Below are 18,459 nucleotides of genomic sequence, written 5' to 3' on the forward strand. Positions count from 1 at the left end.
GACGGCGTATGGCTAACCCAGCAGGAACACGCATATTATTAGTGTAGTCCTACGCCTGGCTCCCCGGGCATAAAATCCCTTCGGGGTTGTGGGACTTCGTTCCGGGTAACAAGCATCTTCGAGTACAACACCGCCCCGCGGATACGCAAAACGCGGGAACAAAACCACTCTTCGATTTCCCCGGGAAAGCGATCGGTCGCAGGAAACCTCGCGATACCCATCATTTGCGAAGGATGACGCAATTTCCCTCCGAACCAAGATGGCGGCTTCCGGAGTGAAGTGTGTGAGAAATGGAGAAGCTGTTGCTCCCCTGGGATACACAGGTGAGTAGAAAATGGGGCAGGGAGAAGGAGAAAGAAGTCTCTCTGTTACTCCTGCGAGCTACTCCCTCGGTTGCCTGACAGTTTCAGTGGCTTCCGCCCTCGCTGCGACAGTCGGCTTATATACATCCTTTTGTTTTTTTCAGTAATGTGGCAAACATAATTTATGTACAAGTGCAAAAAGCCTGCATACGAGTCAGTATAGTATTCCGCTTGTGCATGTGGTTGGGAGCTGGTTTTCCCCAGGAGGAGGGTAATGGAGAGATTAATTAAATAAATTGACTCTGCCGGAAAGTGGCTTAGATTTTGGACGGGGAATCTAAATAAATCTTGATTCCACTTCTGACCTGAGTATTCAGTAAATGCATACATAGTGTATACATACATACCCACAATAGAATTTGCTTTCACAGTAAGCAACGTTATATAGAGTGCAAAAAAGGTATGAAATAGTAAACCACTGAAATGAAACATACGAAATAAAAAAGGAATTATAACTAAATCTAGTTTACACGACCAATCACTATACCTCTCCATAGAGCAGCATCTGCAAGGAGGGCAGACAGGTTCGGGCTGACAAAAGCAGTGGGGCAGTATTGTGATGCAAATCCCATCCCTTTTCCACATGCATTGCACTGTTGCATAAATGCCTGGTGTGGTGCAAAAGCAACAAGATGCTGCAGATGCTGCTCTCTATGAATTTCTACCTTGCAAACCCTCATCTTCTTTTGTCCTTCATGTGCTTGTCTGTCTTGTTTTGAAGATCTCATCAATTCCATCCAACCACAACTTTCTTGTTTTTTCTCTTCCCCTTGATCCATCCATTGCTTCTTCATATATTTGTTTTGCAATTAGGTCTTCATTCATTTTCTCTTCATGATCAAACCATTTCAACATACTTTTCTAACATAAGTCGCTCACTTTTATATTGATATTCAGTACCCATACATTTTTTACTTTGTCTCTTCTTGTTTTACTATAAATATTTCTTAGGATCCCATTCTCATTGCATTTAGTCTACCTTTACATTTCTCCTGACATACCCAACTCTGACTTACCTGTAATAAAATGGGCAGAAAAATGTTTTTATACATAGCCATATTCACTTCTTTCAAAAAACATTCATTCCTGACAAAAGACCACATATTATCTACTAATTTTCTCCAGTAAATGTCTGAACATTTCTCTGTTTTCCCACTTTTAGTAAACATTTTGTCAAAGTACCCAAATTCATCTACTTGCTTTAGTTTTTCACCATTTACCTATAACTTGCAATTTTTCACTCCCTTTTCCCATAAAACACAGTGATCTTTGATCAATGGTCAAATGTGTATTTGTTGCCTCATATCATATATATATTCAGTGCAAATTATTCAGGTTCTCAACCAACAATATGAATATATTCCTATATATACTCCTATATATAGAAGTACACACATTCATGTCTTCAGCTAATAAACTTCTAATGTCCTCATAATTGTTCCTGATACATTGATCCATAAATACATTAAATAACCAATGGACATAAAAAATCTTTGTCTTACTCCTTGCTCAGTGCTGAACCATTCACTAAGCATTCCATTTATTCTCACACATATTTTCTTATTATGTGCCTTTGTGTTAGTCTGGACTTCTGGCAGCTACATTGGACAAGTTCAATGTAGTTCCCTTGTATATTCTCTTAGCACATTCAGCAACCAACTGCAAAACTTTCCATAATTCCATTCTATTCATTTTACTTTATCAACAAAAGTGAAATACATTTTCTTTCTCATTCATGCATTTCTCAGTGAAGAGCAAAAATCTGCCCAGCATATACCTGCAGCATATGTACTGTGCCTTCAGATCAGTCTTGACTACATAGACACATCCTTGCAGTTTTCTTGGCAACATTTCAGAAGTGGTTTGCCATTGCTTTCTTTCTAGGGTTGCTGGTGAATGACTAGCCCAGTGTCACTCATCTGGCTTCCAATGCCTAAGGAGGATGAGAACTCAGGTCTCTCTGCTCATTTTTTTTTTTTTTTGCTCATTGCTCCCTTATGTCCTTTTGATCAGAATTTTGTTGAACACCTTCCTAGGCATACTTAAAATATGAATCCCTCTGTAGTTTTTGCATTCACTCATGCTACCTTTTCTTTGTATAAGGAAACAATAACAGTATTATTTCAATTGTCATGCACAGATGCAGTTTTCACATGTATGGTAAACAAGTTGCACAGCTTTTCCATAAACAAATGCCACCCATATTTTAATCTGCAATTATACCATCTAACAGGCAGCTTTCCCACATATCAACATTCTCACAATATTTCTTAAGAAATGAACTGATTACAGGGCTATCAGGAGTGTTTGTCACCATTTGCAATAGGGATGTCACAAGTGAACTGTGTTTATTGGATTGTAAACCCACCTGTCACATTTATCCAGTTAAACTGGGCAACATTCAGAGTCAGCTACCCTGCAGAACAGTACTCTACAGTGAATTGTCCTTCCTCTGTTATTAAAATACTATTTTTTCAATTGTATTGGTGCTACTTCTTAAATATGGAAACATGTTTATTTAAAACTCCCACAAACTCACTGAGTTTAGATGTACATGTACACTCTGCATGCTCTTTTGTCCTGATGATTGTGGAGCTTTCAGAATGCCTTTGAAGAGAAAAATGGATTTACTGCATAGGCATCCTGAATCTAGACATCAGCAGAAACCAAGAACACAGAGTACTGATATACCTAAGCTTATCAGGCCAACCAGTATAGGGCATTTTGCATTTTAAATGCACTCTGAAGTCTCCACAAACAAGGTAGGGAACTAGTCTTCCGTCACCCTCAAGTGGGTTGATTGGGGGAAATCCAGCAAGGAAGGCAAGTTGCTTCACCAAGTCAGAATCCAAGCTTGAACAACAGGATATTGCCACGTAACCTGTTCTGAAGAATATGTTCTTGTTTAAGATGTTGGTTGGCAGGCAAGAAATTTACCACTGACCAGACCTTGGGATTGTTTGCCCCAATGAGTTTATTGAACAAAACTCAATAAAATTGGAAATTCATCCATACAGTACAACCACCCCTCTATCCCAATTATCAAAACAAAGACTATGCACATAGAAAGCTGAATATCAGGATTCAGTCTAGGACCTTTTTCTTCCATCTATGGGGATAATTACCATGATTATCCATTTTAAACGTGGAACTCTCAGACAAGGTTTTCCCATGTCAGTATACTGCAAATTCAGTACAATGGGGAGCCATGTTTTTGTTCATTACGTAACTGTCAAATTCGTGAAGCAAGAGACCTACTTGACAAAAAAAAGTTTGCTCAAGTAAGCAGTTCTCTTATGAATTTGTAGTGGTTCTGTTTAAGTATTTGCCTGTACAGAAGTAGAAATAAAGTGGAGAGGAGATATTGAGGCTCATGCAAGCCCTACTCTCCAGCCACAACTTTGTCTATTGTTAAAAGTTCAGAAAAAAGAGTTTATAATTGTCTATAGCCCATGAGGAGTAAGGTGGATAGATGCAGCAGATGCATCTGTAAGAGTGGGGACAGATCTTACATGCATACTTACATCCATTTTAATTTCTCAGTTTTAATGTTCTCTGTGTGGAGAGAAAAGTCTGCCTAGGCTTCCTTTATTTCAGGAGGTTTTGCCCCCAGTCTAATCAAAAGTCAATCAACTTAAAGAGAATATTTCTCAAGGAAAATAGTAGTATTATTTAAGGGACAGCCTCTGTCTCTTATGTTTGCTTTGTTTAATCAGTCTAATGCTTTAAGCAAATTACAAACCTCTTAAAAGAATTTAAGGGAAAACGGTTAAATGCAAAAATAAATATTGCACAAAAGAAAAATATTGCACAAAAGAAAAGCCAAAGAAGTAAGCCTGCACCTATCTTACTTTGCCCAGTCACATATCAACATAGTAATAAAACATTTCCTTCTTCACAAACCTACTAGCTTGGCCTCAAGCATTTAGTCATTCATCAGTGTACAGCTGTTAGTGCAAATAAACTTGTGGGATGCTGCTCCCCTCCTGGAGATGATAAGGGTTCTAATTCAATAATCTGAAGGGCATCAGATTGGGAAAAGCTGCTTTAGACTCTGTTCAGAGCTGCTACATGTTGCAGAGAAACTGTAGCACAGTTTTTTTAAAGGGGCAAAGTATTCTATTTATTGAAATAATTGGCTCACACATGTGACAGCACCTGCAATGATTATTTTTTTATCTATCAAATATTCACCAATATTAGTTTTTTTGCTGAAGTTATTTGACTAGAAAATGCTTCTGTTCCTTTTTAGCTATTCCAGTCAAGTTTTCTGAGAAGCACCAGTCACCTCATTATCTTTATGTGAAAGAACACAAAGTCAGAGAGGGCAGAGATCCTAAGAGGCCTCAAAACCGAACTCTTTTTGTCCTAAATATCCCTCCATATTTTACAGAGGTGAGTTTATTTGAGGAAGGAGAGGGGGATTATATAAGCAATGGGGACTTGGACATTCAGAACAGAGGTACAGTGGTACCTCAGGTCACGAATGCTTCTGTTCACGACCACTTCGGGTCATGAACAGCACCGTTCACAAAATTTTGCTTCCGTCCGCGAACTCCGCATCGGGTGACGAACAGGATCCGCGGCCATTTTCCCTCCCGTGACACGTGGTCGTGGCTTCCTGTAGGGAGGGGGACTCTCCCTCCAAGCAATAACCGCCTCCCCACCCGCCTTCCTGTCCTCCACGCCAGAAGTCACCTCAAGCAAGGTTAGCGTTCTCTCTCTTCGTACTGCACTGTACTGTATTTTGTTTTATATTTTTGTGGTTTAAAAAAAAAAATACATATGGTTCAGAACGGATTAACCGTAATTACATTGAACCTTATGGGAAAATTTGATTCGGGACACGACCAAAATCGGTTGGCGACCAAATTCGGAAGGGTCAGAACGGATTAACCGTATTTACATTGAACCTTATGGGAAAATTTGATTCGGGTCGCGACCAATTTGGGTCGCGACCAGAGTCGCAGAACGAATTAAGTTCGTGACCCGAGGTACCACTGTATTACAAATGTTGGTAACAAGATAACTTTGAGAAGATAATATACATTGGACTTTGATTATAAATGCAAATCTGCTGGAAAAAATGGTTGTCTTTGTCATTCTGTTAAGTGAACTTATTTTAGTCTCTCTGAACATCTGCTTAACATGGTCCCTCTAACTTGGTGCCCACAAGATTTGTTGGCTTTCAGCTTCCATAGCTTTATGGTACGGTATGGGACAGCTGATTGTAGATATTTGCAACAGTGGTTGGACTGAATGACCAAATAGTGTATCAAGAAAGCTTTGTTTCCGTAGAAAGTTTAGATTTTAAAGTTTGAGCAGATAAAGAAGTAGTACGGTGTATTGGTTAAAGGAATAAATATGCCTCTTTCCCTCTGTCACCCCCAGTCCGCATGAAGGACAGAGTTAATTCTCAGAATTGTGATCAGGTTTATTGCCAAAAGATAGGTACAGCATGCCAAGACCCCAGAAGAAAGGTACAGCATGTAAGAGCTCTTAAAAAAGGGATACACAACTTGCAGGGGGCCATGCTGAATCTTTGAATGGCATGTTGAGTGCTGGAGTCCAAAAAAATAAGGTGAAACAAACAATGAGCAGGATAAATGGAATAAAAATAAATGCAGTTAAATATATATAATATGACGTCTGGCCATTTATTTTATAATTTCCCTCTTCTCTCACATTAAAAATTACACAACCATGGAAACCTTTAGAGGGATTCTGGAAGCAACATCAAAAGCCACATACAATACTAGGTCCTCAAGTTGTGCACCGATTGAAGAGAAGGAAGATGTGAGCTGTAATCTGCCTGCTACAGATAGCTGAGGATGTTAGGCAAGATAGAAGAAACCATTTCACCCTCCAGAAATGTCCATCCTCTAACCATGCTGAAATCTTTTTTGCCTTCCTTTAAGGAATGTTTATCAAGGCTGTTCTCCAACTTTTGCCCTGTACAATCTGTGGAGATGTATGAAAAGCCAAAGGCAGGAGATGGGACAGAAACACCCAGGACCAAATTCTTCAATATCAAGACACCATTGGTAAATTGAGAACATGGAAGATAATAACACAATGAAGGAAACTAAGGCATTACCTTTTTAAGAAGAACAAATGAGAACTTTTGAAAAAGACCGGAGCAAGCGTTTCATTATGATGGTCAGGTGTTACCTTCTCCCTGGCTTACTGTTACTGATTCCTCAATGAAATCAGCTGGGTGCTTATTTGTGTGTCAAGATCTTTTAGACTAACAAACTTACTGTGTTCTGTTGTGGTAGCTTATAGCTGAAAGGGATTGAGTCCCTTTCTAGCTTGCCTCAGCTTGGCTTATAAAGGCCTCTACTGATTATCCTTGATAATTCTTGCAGGCTGATTTCTTGATTCTTTAAAGGGCGCAGAGGTGAGGCCTTTGCTTAAGAAGCCATTTTTGGACCTGACCTATTTTATTAACTAGTGTGCAGTATCCAATATATCATATTTAGCTAAGCTTTTCTGTGGGTTCTGGATTAGGCAGGATTCATAAATGTTTCCAGACCTATATTTGGGAGAACCTGAAACTAATCCCAGGCAAGACAGACATTACTGATTCCAGGGGCCGACTTTGGAATTTTAGAGATGTGTGTATTTTGAATGGGGTTTCAGATAGAAAACATAATGACAAATGAACAGCCAGGATGAGCCTGGAGCAGCTGTCTCTATGGCTACCACAGCATTCTAGTTTTTGGCACAGTGAATCCTAAAACAATGTGCTGCTTGCTTCACAGGGATTCCAAGTAGCTTATGTGGTATTCAAGAGACCTGCTGGAGTACAGGCTGCCAAATCCTCATCACTGCAAGGGCCCCTGATAATATTTTCAGACAGCCATCCTGTGCAAACTGGCATTCACAGTAAGTTAAGCAGAAATGCTATGCATTTTTCTTTTCCAAATCTGGCATATAGAAGTCTGCATTTGAGGCTGCACCCAGTAGTCCCTAAGAAGTATCAGACAGAACTGGAAATCCAGGGTTCAATTCTCTCTTCACACATTTGATTTCAGACTTGTGATTTCTCTGCCTGATCTGACTCATGATAAACATTTAGAATGAAAATCAAGAAGGGAATGGAAATACAGAAAGGATTTGAGTTCTGAGCAACAAAAAATGAAATGCAAATATAATAAAATCCTGCTGCTAGCCAAAAAGCTGCTTGTTTCTCAATTAATGATTTTGGATGGGATTCAAGATGCTGGTTATCACCTATAAATCTCTTCATGGCACAGGGACTGGTCATTGAAGGGATACCTATCTCCCATCAACAGAGTCAGCATGTTCTGAGTCCCATCCCTTCTCTGTCATGGTGCCTGCCCTCTGGAATGAGGGTCCCCTGAAATCTGGGTGTCTCCCACTCTGATGGCATTTTGGGGGGCATTAAAAACCTGGCTCTTCTCCCATGCTCTGGACTAGGGTGGTTGGAGTCCCTGTCGATGTTTATGTGTTGACCAGATTTGCCATCTGTTTACTGGTATAAGATTATTTTAATACTTCTTGTTTTGTGAGCTGCTCAGAATCAGTCTGGAGTCAGGCAGCACCTAAATCAAACAAATAAATAAATAAAATAGGTAAAATTAAATCGAAAAGGCAAATATCTTGAAGGATAGCGTTGACAAAGGAAGTTATAGAATAGCATGTACATTTGTTCAAAATAATACTAATTAAAATAAGACCCCATAAAATGTAAATCAGATTTAAATTCTTCTTAATCCCATTTGTCCTAACCTCAATATTCAAAGAAATTTTAGATTACCTATGGCTTGTTTTACTTGTATCAAAATTGGAGGTTTTGATTCTGATCCAGAACGTAGCAGAGGCAGTGATAGGCATACCTCGTTATGCCCACGTGACACCTCTGCTCCACGAACTGCACTAGCTACCAGTAGGTTTTTGGGAGCAATTCAACCAATTTTACTGGTTATCCCCTGTAAAACCCTTCATGGCAAGGGCCTGATCATCTGGAAGGCCACTTATCTCCCATCAACAGTCAGCATGCCATGAGTCCCATCAATTAAACAGTACCATCTGGTGGGACCCAGGAGTGAGCCTGCGCAGTCATATTGCCTCCTTCTGGAACACCATTTTCCCCAAGATTTGTATGGCCCTCAACATGGTCCTGTTTAAATAAGCCCTTAAGACCTAGCTCTATCCCCAGACCCTGGATTAATTCATTCATTCATTCATTCAATTTGTATGGCCACCCATGAGTGGCAAGCAATCTTAAAATAAATTTAAAAATTTCTGTCATAAATGTGGGTGATGCACTCCTTGTATGATGTTTCAGTTCTTGTTTATTGATTATTTTTTCCAGATTTTTGATGATTTCTGCATTTTACAGTATTGTACTGTTGTATTTGTAAGCCATCCAGAATCATAACAGATTGGGGTATCCTATAAATTTCATAAATAAATATTTACCAGTCAAGAAAAATGAATGAATCAGACCACAATATCTTAAAATATCAACATTATTACTAAGACCAAGAAGATCAAATCTCAGTGACATTGAGTTTGATTTATTGCAATGTATAATGTAAAAAGATAAGATATCAACTCTCATATTAATATAAAGAATGCATATTTTGGATTTATAAAATATAATATATGTTCTACATAGCAGTGAAAACCTGGGGTAGTTAAGCATGAGCAAGAAGTTCTAAAACAAGTTTAAAAAGGAGGGAATGGATATCTTTGATGAAGCATTCTATAAAATTTTGAAGAATTTACCTCAGGAGGGTCTCTTAGCAGTTATTCATTTGTTAATTGGACTCATAGGCCTTGATTTTGTTGCTACTTTTAAAATTCTGCATTTGTTAGAGGTTTTGGAAAAATCAGCTGGTGGCTTCTTATCAACTGATAAGTCATTTGAATAAGTTGAAAGAATTAGATGAAATTGATAGGGTTACACAAACCATTTGTAGCACCCCTAAGATCCTGCTAGCTGAAGCTTCAAGCCAGACATAAAATTCACTTCTGCCAGAATTGCTGCTGAAGCAAGCAATGGCCTCTTCACACTGATGTTAATTATTGTCAGTTCTTGTAAATAGTGTTTTTTTTTCTTCCTAGCATTTTCCCTTGGGTGCAGGATCTGCTTTTTTTTTTTTTTTCCCCGGATCAACCGAGTGTTGATCCATTGGTTATGACAGGAATTGACCAACCGGCTTGTCGCTCAAGCCTGACATTGTGGGCTGAGAGAAAGTGACTGGCCCAAAGTCACCCAGCCGGTTTTCATGCCCAAGGCAGGACTAGAACTCACAGTCTCCTGGTTTCTAGCCTGGAGTCTTAACCACTAGACCAGACTGGCTCTCATTCTTGTAAATAGTGTAAGGTTTGAAAAAGTGAATTAGATCCTTTTGCTATTAAAATGAGGTTATAGAACAGAAAATTTTGTTTTGTGTCTGTTGGACATCTCAGAGAATATTTAATAATGGTTGGCTGCAATTGCCCAGCTATTGGAGATGCAGTTCAGCAGTCTGACTCACGTGATTTGGCATCTCTTATTGCCATATTTTGGATTGAAATCCCTAATTTGATAACATAAGATTTATCACTGTATATCAAGGATGCATATCCTGGCTATATCCCCAGTATTTAGAATTTATCAAGGCTTGAGAACTTTTTTGCAAAAGGGAATGACCAAAATAATTGTTATATAACACTGGCAGTATAAATCCGCACCTGATTTCCAGTGGTGGATTGCCATTATATATTGCTAATATTTGAATTAGCTTCTCTGTGGGTATAGGTGTATGATAAAAGGGCAAAGCAATTTGTTCCACATTTTTGGCATTGTTGTTTATGATATAAATGCCCTGATATTTTTTTTAAATTTTAAATCACATTTATTTGTTAGATTTCTATCCTGCCTCTTGTGTAAGAGCTCGAGGCAGCAGGCATAATGCTCCTTCCTCCTGTTTTTCCCCACAACAGTCCTGTGAGTTAGGCTGTGGTGAGAACTGGATTGGCCCCAAGCCCCCCAGTGAGCTTTTATGGCTGAGGGAGGACTAGAACCTGGGTTTCCCTAATGGCAGTCCAGCATCACAGCATTACACCCCCGCTGGCTCTCATATTGGATGTATGTATGCATTTATATTGTTGGTTTGTTTGATGTAATAACATATTATAAAAATGTGTAAACCTCTGTGCTTACATGTAGTACAATTTGCCCTACAACATTGAATCTGGTTCGGAATATGTGAAGAGGAACTTCCAGATTCTCAAAGGACATTTTTCTCTTTTCATATCTTGAGAATTGCACCACAAAGTTGCTGATTATTTTGTTCCCACTCTTTCAGAATGGATTGCCAGATACACAGCATCAATTATGGATCCTGGTGAGCTGAAGACAGAAGTGGATTCTTTCATGCAAACCTATGATCAAAAGGTTGCAAAGGTACAGCAACCAGAGATATAATTGTGCTTGGAAAGTACTGCCTATCTTCAAAGGGTCTTTCCTTGATCCAACTCCTCCGGAATGGGTTAGGATTAGTAATGGCAGGCATGGTGCAGTGATTAAAATGTTCAGGTGGACCCTGGGAAACTGGAGTTTAGTTCCTCTCAGTCAGAAAGCTCACTGAGTGACCTTGGACTAGCCATTATTTGCCTGCCCACATTATCTCACAGAGTTTATTTGAGAATATGTAAACAGGCAGAAGAGAAACATGCATGTAAGAAAAGCAAAGTGGGATATAAAATGATAATATAAATGTATTCAATCCAAGGATTATAGGATTTTTTCAATATTGTACCACTTTATGTCCACCATACTGAACTTGGCCAAGGTCATTTTCTCTCCGACGTGTATCACATATCTAGAAAGTGGTTATTTGGACAATTACATTATCCATATTTCCTGAGAACAAAATTCTGCTTTTATAAGAAAGCCCACTTTGTACAAGGCTGGGATTTCTTCAAGTTAAGAATGGCTTTCTGGATTGTAAATACTGCTTGAAATCAAGTATGACATCAAACTGTTTTCATACAGCCTTGAGATATTTTTTTCTCCCATTTATCCACATTCCTGGAATAGGAAGAAGCCAAAGCTGAAAAAGAAGAAGGTGTTCCTGATAAGGAAGGGTGGGTGAAAGTGACAAGGAAAGGCCGAAGGCCTGGTCTTCCATGGACAGAAGCAGCCAATTTGCGGGCCCTAGAGAGAGAGAAACGCAAGAGAGCACGCAAGGAACTGCTCAATTTTTATGCATGGCAACATCGTGAAACCAAGAGAGAACGTGAGTAATTTCCCTTTCATGTACGTTTCAAGGCATTGAGTTGAGCACCACAAGGTTCAGGCAACATTTTTTATTAATCTCTTGGATGAAGAGTTATAAGGAATACTTATCAAATTTGCAGAATAAAATTATTATGGTGGAATAGCCTATAGGACAGAAATAACATTCAAAACTATATGAAAATTAGATTATGAATTTCAACAGATAAATGCAGAATTCTTCAGATGCACAGGTATAGAATGCAGGCTACCTGGCCTGTTAATAATACTTGATATGAAGTTCTTGGCATTGTAGTTAACTGCAGTTGAGTATGAGTCAGCATTGTGATGTGCTGCAAAAGAAAGGCAAATGCGGTTTCAGGCTTCATTAACAGAATTATAGTTTCAAGTTGTTGAAAGTAATAATTCCACTTTCTTGTACATTGGTGCAACTATATCTAGAGTTCCAGGCACTACACTTTAAAAGGAATTCTAGTTGATCGTTGGAAAAAACTTTCTAACAGTTAAGAGCAATTTAACAGTGAGCTAATTAAGCTGGGTGTGCTCAAGTAGAAGCTAGGCAGTTATCTATCAGAGATGCTTTAATTTGGATTTCTGCACTGAGAAGGCTGGACTCAGGGGCCTAAATGCCATTTCCTATGCTGGGATATACATTATTAGAAAAAAAATTAGCTCAGATTTGCTAGGCTTGTTTTCAGAAACAATTTCAACCAATTCTTGTCTGTTCAGGAGACAGCAGACAGACAGACAGATTTTATGCCTTTGAGTCAGCATTCACTGCCTGGACAAGTCCCTGCATTTTTCTTGACAAGATTTCGGAAGTGGTTTGCCATTGCCTCCTTCCTAGGGCTGAAAGAGTGACTGGCCTGAGGTCAGCCAGCTGGCTTTGTACCTAAGGCGGGAGTAGAACTTAGTCTCCTGGTTTCTAGCCTGGTGCCTTAACCACTGCACGAAACTGGCTCTCCAGGATATAACACACTTCCTAATTACAAAGGAGCATAGTTTGAATAACATCAGATGGTTTTGTTTAGGTAACATAGCCTCTTTCTAATCAATCTGGAGAGCAACTGAAGTTTTGGGTTTTATTTGGGTGAGCAATGATGATGCAGTAAAAACATATAGTACATTGCCTTGGTGAGCCAAGAGAAGGAGAACTGAAATTGAGAGGCTTTGTTTTCTTTTGTTCTGCTTAAGTCTCTTAGTAAATCATGGATCAATAGTGTAGAATCCCAATATCTCTTAAAGTTAAATGTTCAAATAATATTAGCATTATTAGCATTAATAATGACCAACATTTTGCAAGATTATGAGCAAAAACTGCATAATCTCATAAGATTTTGTTATCTTGAGAGATTTTGGTCATTTGCTTTATTAAGCTTTTTTTTTTTTTTTTTTTTAAAGCACCATTGCCTTTGTCTAAAACAGCTAACAACCCCTGCAGTAATTCAAAAAACTATAAAAAAGAAGGGTTGGTTGTAGCAGGGATTTGCCAAAGGGAAGCCACTAAAAATTGAAATGCAAAAAAACAAAAAAAACGAAACTGGGTTCCAAATTCAAGCTATGTATCATAGCAAGTCTCTAACTGTTGGAGTTCAGAAGTAATAGGCATTTTTGCTAAGCTCGGAGATAAAGACTTTCAAAAAACCAGGTAATTTGCAAATGGCAATTTCCAGTTACACACCAGAAAAGGATTTTTTTTTCTTACCAAACAAAAAAGGGTACGGTTAAGAGAGTTTATCTCTTGCAAGTTCCTCTTAAAAATTAGGCACTTCATGGCCAATCTAAGGTGATAGGGTTACTGTCTTATAAGGAACACTGAGGACAACAAGGCATTAAACAATTTTGGGGAGTTCCAGGGCAGCATCAATGGACACTTCTTTGTTGATTTTGGCAGGAGATAATATTTGATCCTAGCCCCTACAGCCTTTATAGTTAATCTTGGCAGATAAAATGTAGTAGAAAAAATATTGGGCTCTAAAATTAGAATTTAACATATGGCATAGAGATGATATTAAAGCTAAAATTGTTAAGTTTTAAATATTTCTTTCTGTGCAATATGCAGTACTCTGCAATTCAGCAAAAGGCCACATTACTTTGGGGAAGTTACCTGTTGGGACCTGTATGCTATTGAGGGGTTAAACTTGCCAGAGATGAGGCATAAGTCCAGAGCAAATGGGGTCTGGATCAATCCTTTTTTTGTAGCTCTTTTTCTCCCCAGTTAAAATGCTGCTGCCAGAGGGACAGATTATTCCTAGATCACCTGAAAGTCAGCTGGAACTCAACCATCACCCAACTCAGAACTGTTATACTAAATAAGACAAAATGGAATGGAAAGATTGCTGAGTGCAGAAAAATGTTTTCACATTCTCTGGCTTACTGCCACTGTGTTATCAGGTGACATAACAGCAAATAGGTTGGTAGTTGTGAAAGCATTTTTCTTCCTCATCTCTATTTTTCAGTAATAATTTGAATCACTCAGAGTAGTTACCTGCTAGTGGATAATAGGATTGAAAACTTAACTTAAGCAGGCTGGTTTAAGAGCTAGATCCTCACCTCTCCTTTCTAATGCCTTTTGTGTATCTTTCAGACATAGCCCAGCTAAGGAAGAAATTTGAAGAGGATAAGCAGAAAATTGCTCTCATGAGGGCACACCGGAAGTTCCGCCCCTACTAACTTGGAGAAGTCATGGCTGTTCCCAGGAGGGCAGTAGCCAGAGTAAGAAATTCATAGAGAGTTTTTCATTAGGAAACCAGCCCTGCTCTCTTGGATGGACTCTTGCTTCAGCTGCTAAAGCAAGAGGTAACAACTGCAGTCATTGTATTAAGTCTCTTTGAAGCTGATAATTCAATGTCAGAGAATTTTCCATTTACAAGCTGCATCTTGATTTCATCCTAGGACTTCCTATCCCCACAAACTGAGGACCTTTCAAACAGTTTTTATAATGAACCATTCTGTAGTGTATTTCTTTAGTGTCACTTAATGAAAGAATTGAAAGGCAGCTGTTCAAAAAAAACAAACAAACCCCAAACTGTAATTATTCTAAGCTATGAATGTCAAGGGGTTTAATTATTTTTTATTTTTTTAAAAAAAGAGAAAATGAACAAGCAAAAAAAGAGAAAGAAATTATGCAGAGATATTATACCAGTAAGTGGACAAAGAAGTTGCAAAAGTTGTACAGCTGATGCTGAGTATATTATTGATGAGAAATTAAAAACCATAATGCATTAAGTTATTTGTAACAATAAGGAAAAGGAGCTGAATGCCAAAGTCTCCACTAGTTTGTTATTTAAAGATATCATTAAAAAAGGACTACCAAAAACATTATAGGTAAATATTTAGTTTCTGACTTCCCCTTTGTTGTGCTCTGACTGATATACAACATTTATAAACATTTTTTTAAAAAATTCTATTTTCACTTCTTTAGTAATTCTTTTTCCCCTTAAAAACCACACATTAAATGCTTAAATTTACCTTGCTACATAATATGTAATATATATGGAAGCTAGTCTTGCTTAAATTTGGTCAAACTTCTGTTTTGTTATGCTGTTAAAATTTCCATTTCTGCACATTTAAGTTCCCAGTATGTTATCTTCAGTAACATATCAGTTTCCCAGGGCTTATTGGTGCCTTTTGGGTAGAATGGGGCATATTATGCAACAGCAGAATAAATGAAGATAGCTATATTGGTATGGTGACCATATTTTCTTGGAAACAAAGGACAAACCTGAAAAAGGGGCAAATCTGAAAGAGGTTCATAAGGATAAAAAAATGTAAAGTAATTATTTATGTTCATAACTTCTTTACAAAGGAAAATTCAAGAGCAAAACCAAGAAAAACTTTACAAAACCTTTTGCACTTACAAACCACTTTACGAAATAAAAACATCTAAAATCAAACAGTATATGTAAATTTATTTTAAAAAGACAGTTCAATTTCCATATTCTTCACATGAATGTGAAAAACTCTGCATTAAATACCATTAACCGGTAAAAGTTAAATGACCAAATAAAGGACAAAAATGAGTTTTTCCAAAAGAAATAAATCTAAAGGACTGCTTTCTGAAATAAAGGACCTTTACAATAAAGAACGTATGGTCACTGTATATATAGGTAACCTTGGTCTTAGCATGTTTTATGAACCAAACTATCAAATTAAACTATTTGATATAATGTATCTGTTCAGGCACGGTAGCTTCTGCAAACTCAGCAACTGAATTTGGCAACCCAGGTGAGAGCAAGTTCCACTGCCGTTGAACACCGCAATTCTAATCCCAGTGAGAGGCCATTGGGTTTTTCAGAGTTGATCGAAGAGCTCTGGCGATGGAAAAAACTTTCTATCCTTTAGGCCAATGCATTCAAATCTCATAGCATTTGACACCAGCCACAGTTAAAAAGTTGTATTGGTGAAGGGATTAAACTTAGAATTTAGCACCCACCAACCACATTCACAACACAGGGAAGAACTTACATTGTTCCCAAGAAAAGGAAAGAAGTCTCTCCTTCTGTGCCAAGTTTTGTAATGGGATGTTTGAGGTTTTGAGATGGAAACCTTCCATACTGAATGGCAGTATCACTCTGCCAAACATTACAGTGTTTATCCATGAATAAATAATTGAAAACATGAAACGGAATAGATACGCTACACTTCCCCCTTTCTTTTGAAGTTATTCTTGAATAATTTCAAGTAGTGAAGGGTTGTGTGCTCATTTTTTTCCTCTTCCAGCTTCTCTTTGACCATGTAACCTTGGGGTGTTATGTAGCACATTTGGAAATTTAAAAGCTTAATGAATGCCTCTAAACTGTGGCTACCACTATTGAGGGGGGATGCAGGTGGCAGCTGGTAAAAGTTTAAGAATCTACTGAAGAAGGCAGAAGGGACTGGATCTTGCCCACATACTGAAACATGCTATTAATAAAATATTTCAAGCCCTTTTCATCAATATATGATTATGGCATTTTTTTCAGATAATTCTCAAATTCAACAAAAGCAAAGTATAGTTTAAAAAATACAACATTAAGGAACAGAGTAACCAGCTGAAATGTTCCTTTCTGTGCTCTCTTTCTGGGATATTACCAGTTTTGAAGCTAAATTGACAGATGTAGACAGGGGTTCTGTGTACTGGCTACCCTGCTGCTAGTAATAGAGTTCTTCACTGAGCTGGCAGGAGTAGCATCAGAGATGGTGCTGGGGAGACTTCAATTCTCATGCTGATCCCACTGTGACAGTTATGGTTCAGATTCCCCATTTCGGAATCTGCCCAAGATACAGGTCATCCTTGAGTCTTATTTTTGTCCTGAAAGGACAAGGTCCATATATGGAGGGACAGGATCACAACTTTGCTGTTGATGGACCACTATCTTGGGAGACTTGGATTGTTGCAGCATATTCCATGCTCTAGGCCAGATTAAATTGTTCCACTCCAGAAGGTTCTATTGGGAAGTGTTTTCCCAAACCTATCCAGCAGCTTCACTGAGGCATGAATAATAATGTAACACTGAAAAGATAAACTTAGTGCCAGTTGTACATCCTTGAAGTGTGAGTTCCCTGCAATTCTCTTACAGTCAAACCAAAGGCAGAACAAAACGCTTCAGGGTTATTTTAAAGCTCTAGAAATGAATTATTTCCTATGTATTCTTCAGTTATGCAAAGTAGGTTTTGCTATAAGGAATAAAGTGAATAGCTAAAGCATTTATCCCAGTCACAAGGCTCATTTAGGTGGACAGAGTTCCCAGCAACTTCAATATGTTATCGGCACTAAGGACACAAGGGAAAAACAATTATAAATTGGCAAAAGACAACATGCAAGGACATGAAATACTGAAAGTGTGATGCTATTATATTTGTTACTTACCATTTAGAAACAATTTAAATGCAAAAATAAGCCAATCAAAAGCAATAATGAAATAAATGCAATTCATCCCAAAATTAAATGCTAATATTTTAAAACAACCAGACCTTATGGGATATACAGGTTTGAGAAAGTGGAAAGGAATGCCATATGGAATTCTTGGGATGATCAAGGAAAATATTTGATATGTATTTTCCCTGATGGGTGAAAGCAGACATTGGATAAGAAGTTCTGTACAGGAATTTCTGAGAGGCAATGGATCTCCACCCTACCCTACACAGAACATTTTCTCAGTGCAAGGGGAATAGGAGAGCATGTCTTCACCTCTTTCCCTGCACAGAGAAATGGATGTCGGTGAATCTGATTTTCCTTCGCTAAACTCCACATGTGATTTAGTAAACCAGTCTTCACAGAGGCCATGGTTAGCCATCACAAGCTGCATGCAGTCCTTTTAGTACCTTCTCTGCAGCCTTTGAAGTACCCTGAGATCTTGACATGATGTGGTCATTATTTTTTGTTTATTAGCAAATGTAATGGGTGGGAATAGAACATTTTCTGTACACTGAAGTCTGTACAGTACTTTGGAAACACAACTCACACTGTTTTGTGTTGATTTTTTTCTTCCTTCTCTACCTCTCCTATGTATGTAATTAAATGTGCTCTACAGTTTTGAATTAAACATACAGTCAGGTCCAGAAATATTGGGACATCGACACAATTCTAGCATCTTTGGCTCTATACACCACCGCAATGGATTTGGAATGAAACAAACACAATGTGCCTTAACTGCAGACTGTCAGCTTTAATTTGAGGGTATGTACATCCAACTCAGGTGAACGGTGTAGGAAGTACAACAGTTTGCATATGTGCCTCCCACTTGTGAAGGGACCAAAAGTAATGGGACAATTGGCTTCTCAGCTGTTCCCTGGCCAGGTGTGTGATATTCCCTCAGTACCCCAATTACAATGTGCAGATAAAAGGCCCAGAGTTCA

At 38.3% G+C, this 18,459-nt stretch overlaps 1 protein-coding gene across 1 annotated transcript; it reads left to right on the forward strand.

The window, feature by feature from the left end:
* The first annotated feature begins 233 nt into the window (after nucleotides 1-233).
* Nucleotides 234-18,220, forward strand: RRP7A (ribosomal RNA processing 7 homolog A). Its single transcript, XM_007436590.4, has 7 exons — nucleotides 234-323; nucleotides 4,615-4,757; nucleotides 6,281-6,406; nucleotides 7,127-7,250; nucleotides 10,688-10,785; nucleotides 11,422-11,620; nucleotides 14,207-18,220. The coding sequence occupies exons 1-7, from the start codon at nucleotides 260-262 to the stop codon at nucleotides 14,290-14,292; spliced, it is 840 nt and encodes a 279-aa protein (XP_007436652.1). The 5' UTR covers nucleotides 234-259; the 3' UTR covers nucleotides 14,293-18,220.
* The last annotated feature ends 239 nt before the right edge of the window (nucleotides 18,221-18,459 follow it).

The sequence above is a fragment of the Python bivittatus genome, unplaced genomic scaffold, assembly GCF_059951505.1.
Source record: "Python bivittatus isolate LINGU-HERP-01145 unplaced genomic scaffold, Pbiv_v1 ctg000330_np1212, whole genome shotgun sequence".
In the NCBI taxonomy this organism is placed as follows: Eukaryota; Metazoa; Chordata; class Lepidosauria; order Squamata; family Pythonidae; genus Python; species Python bivittatus.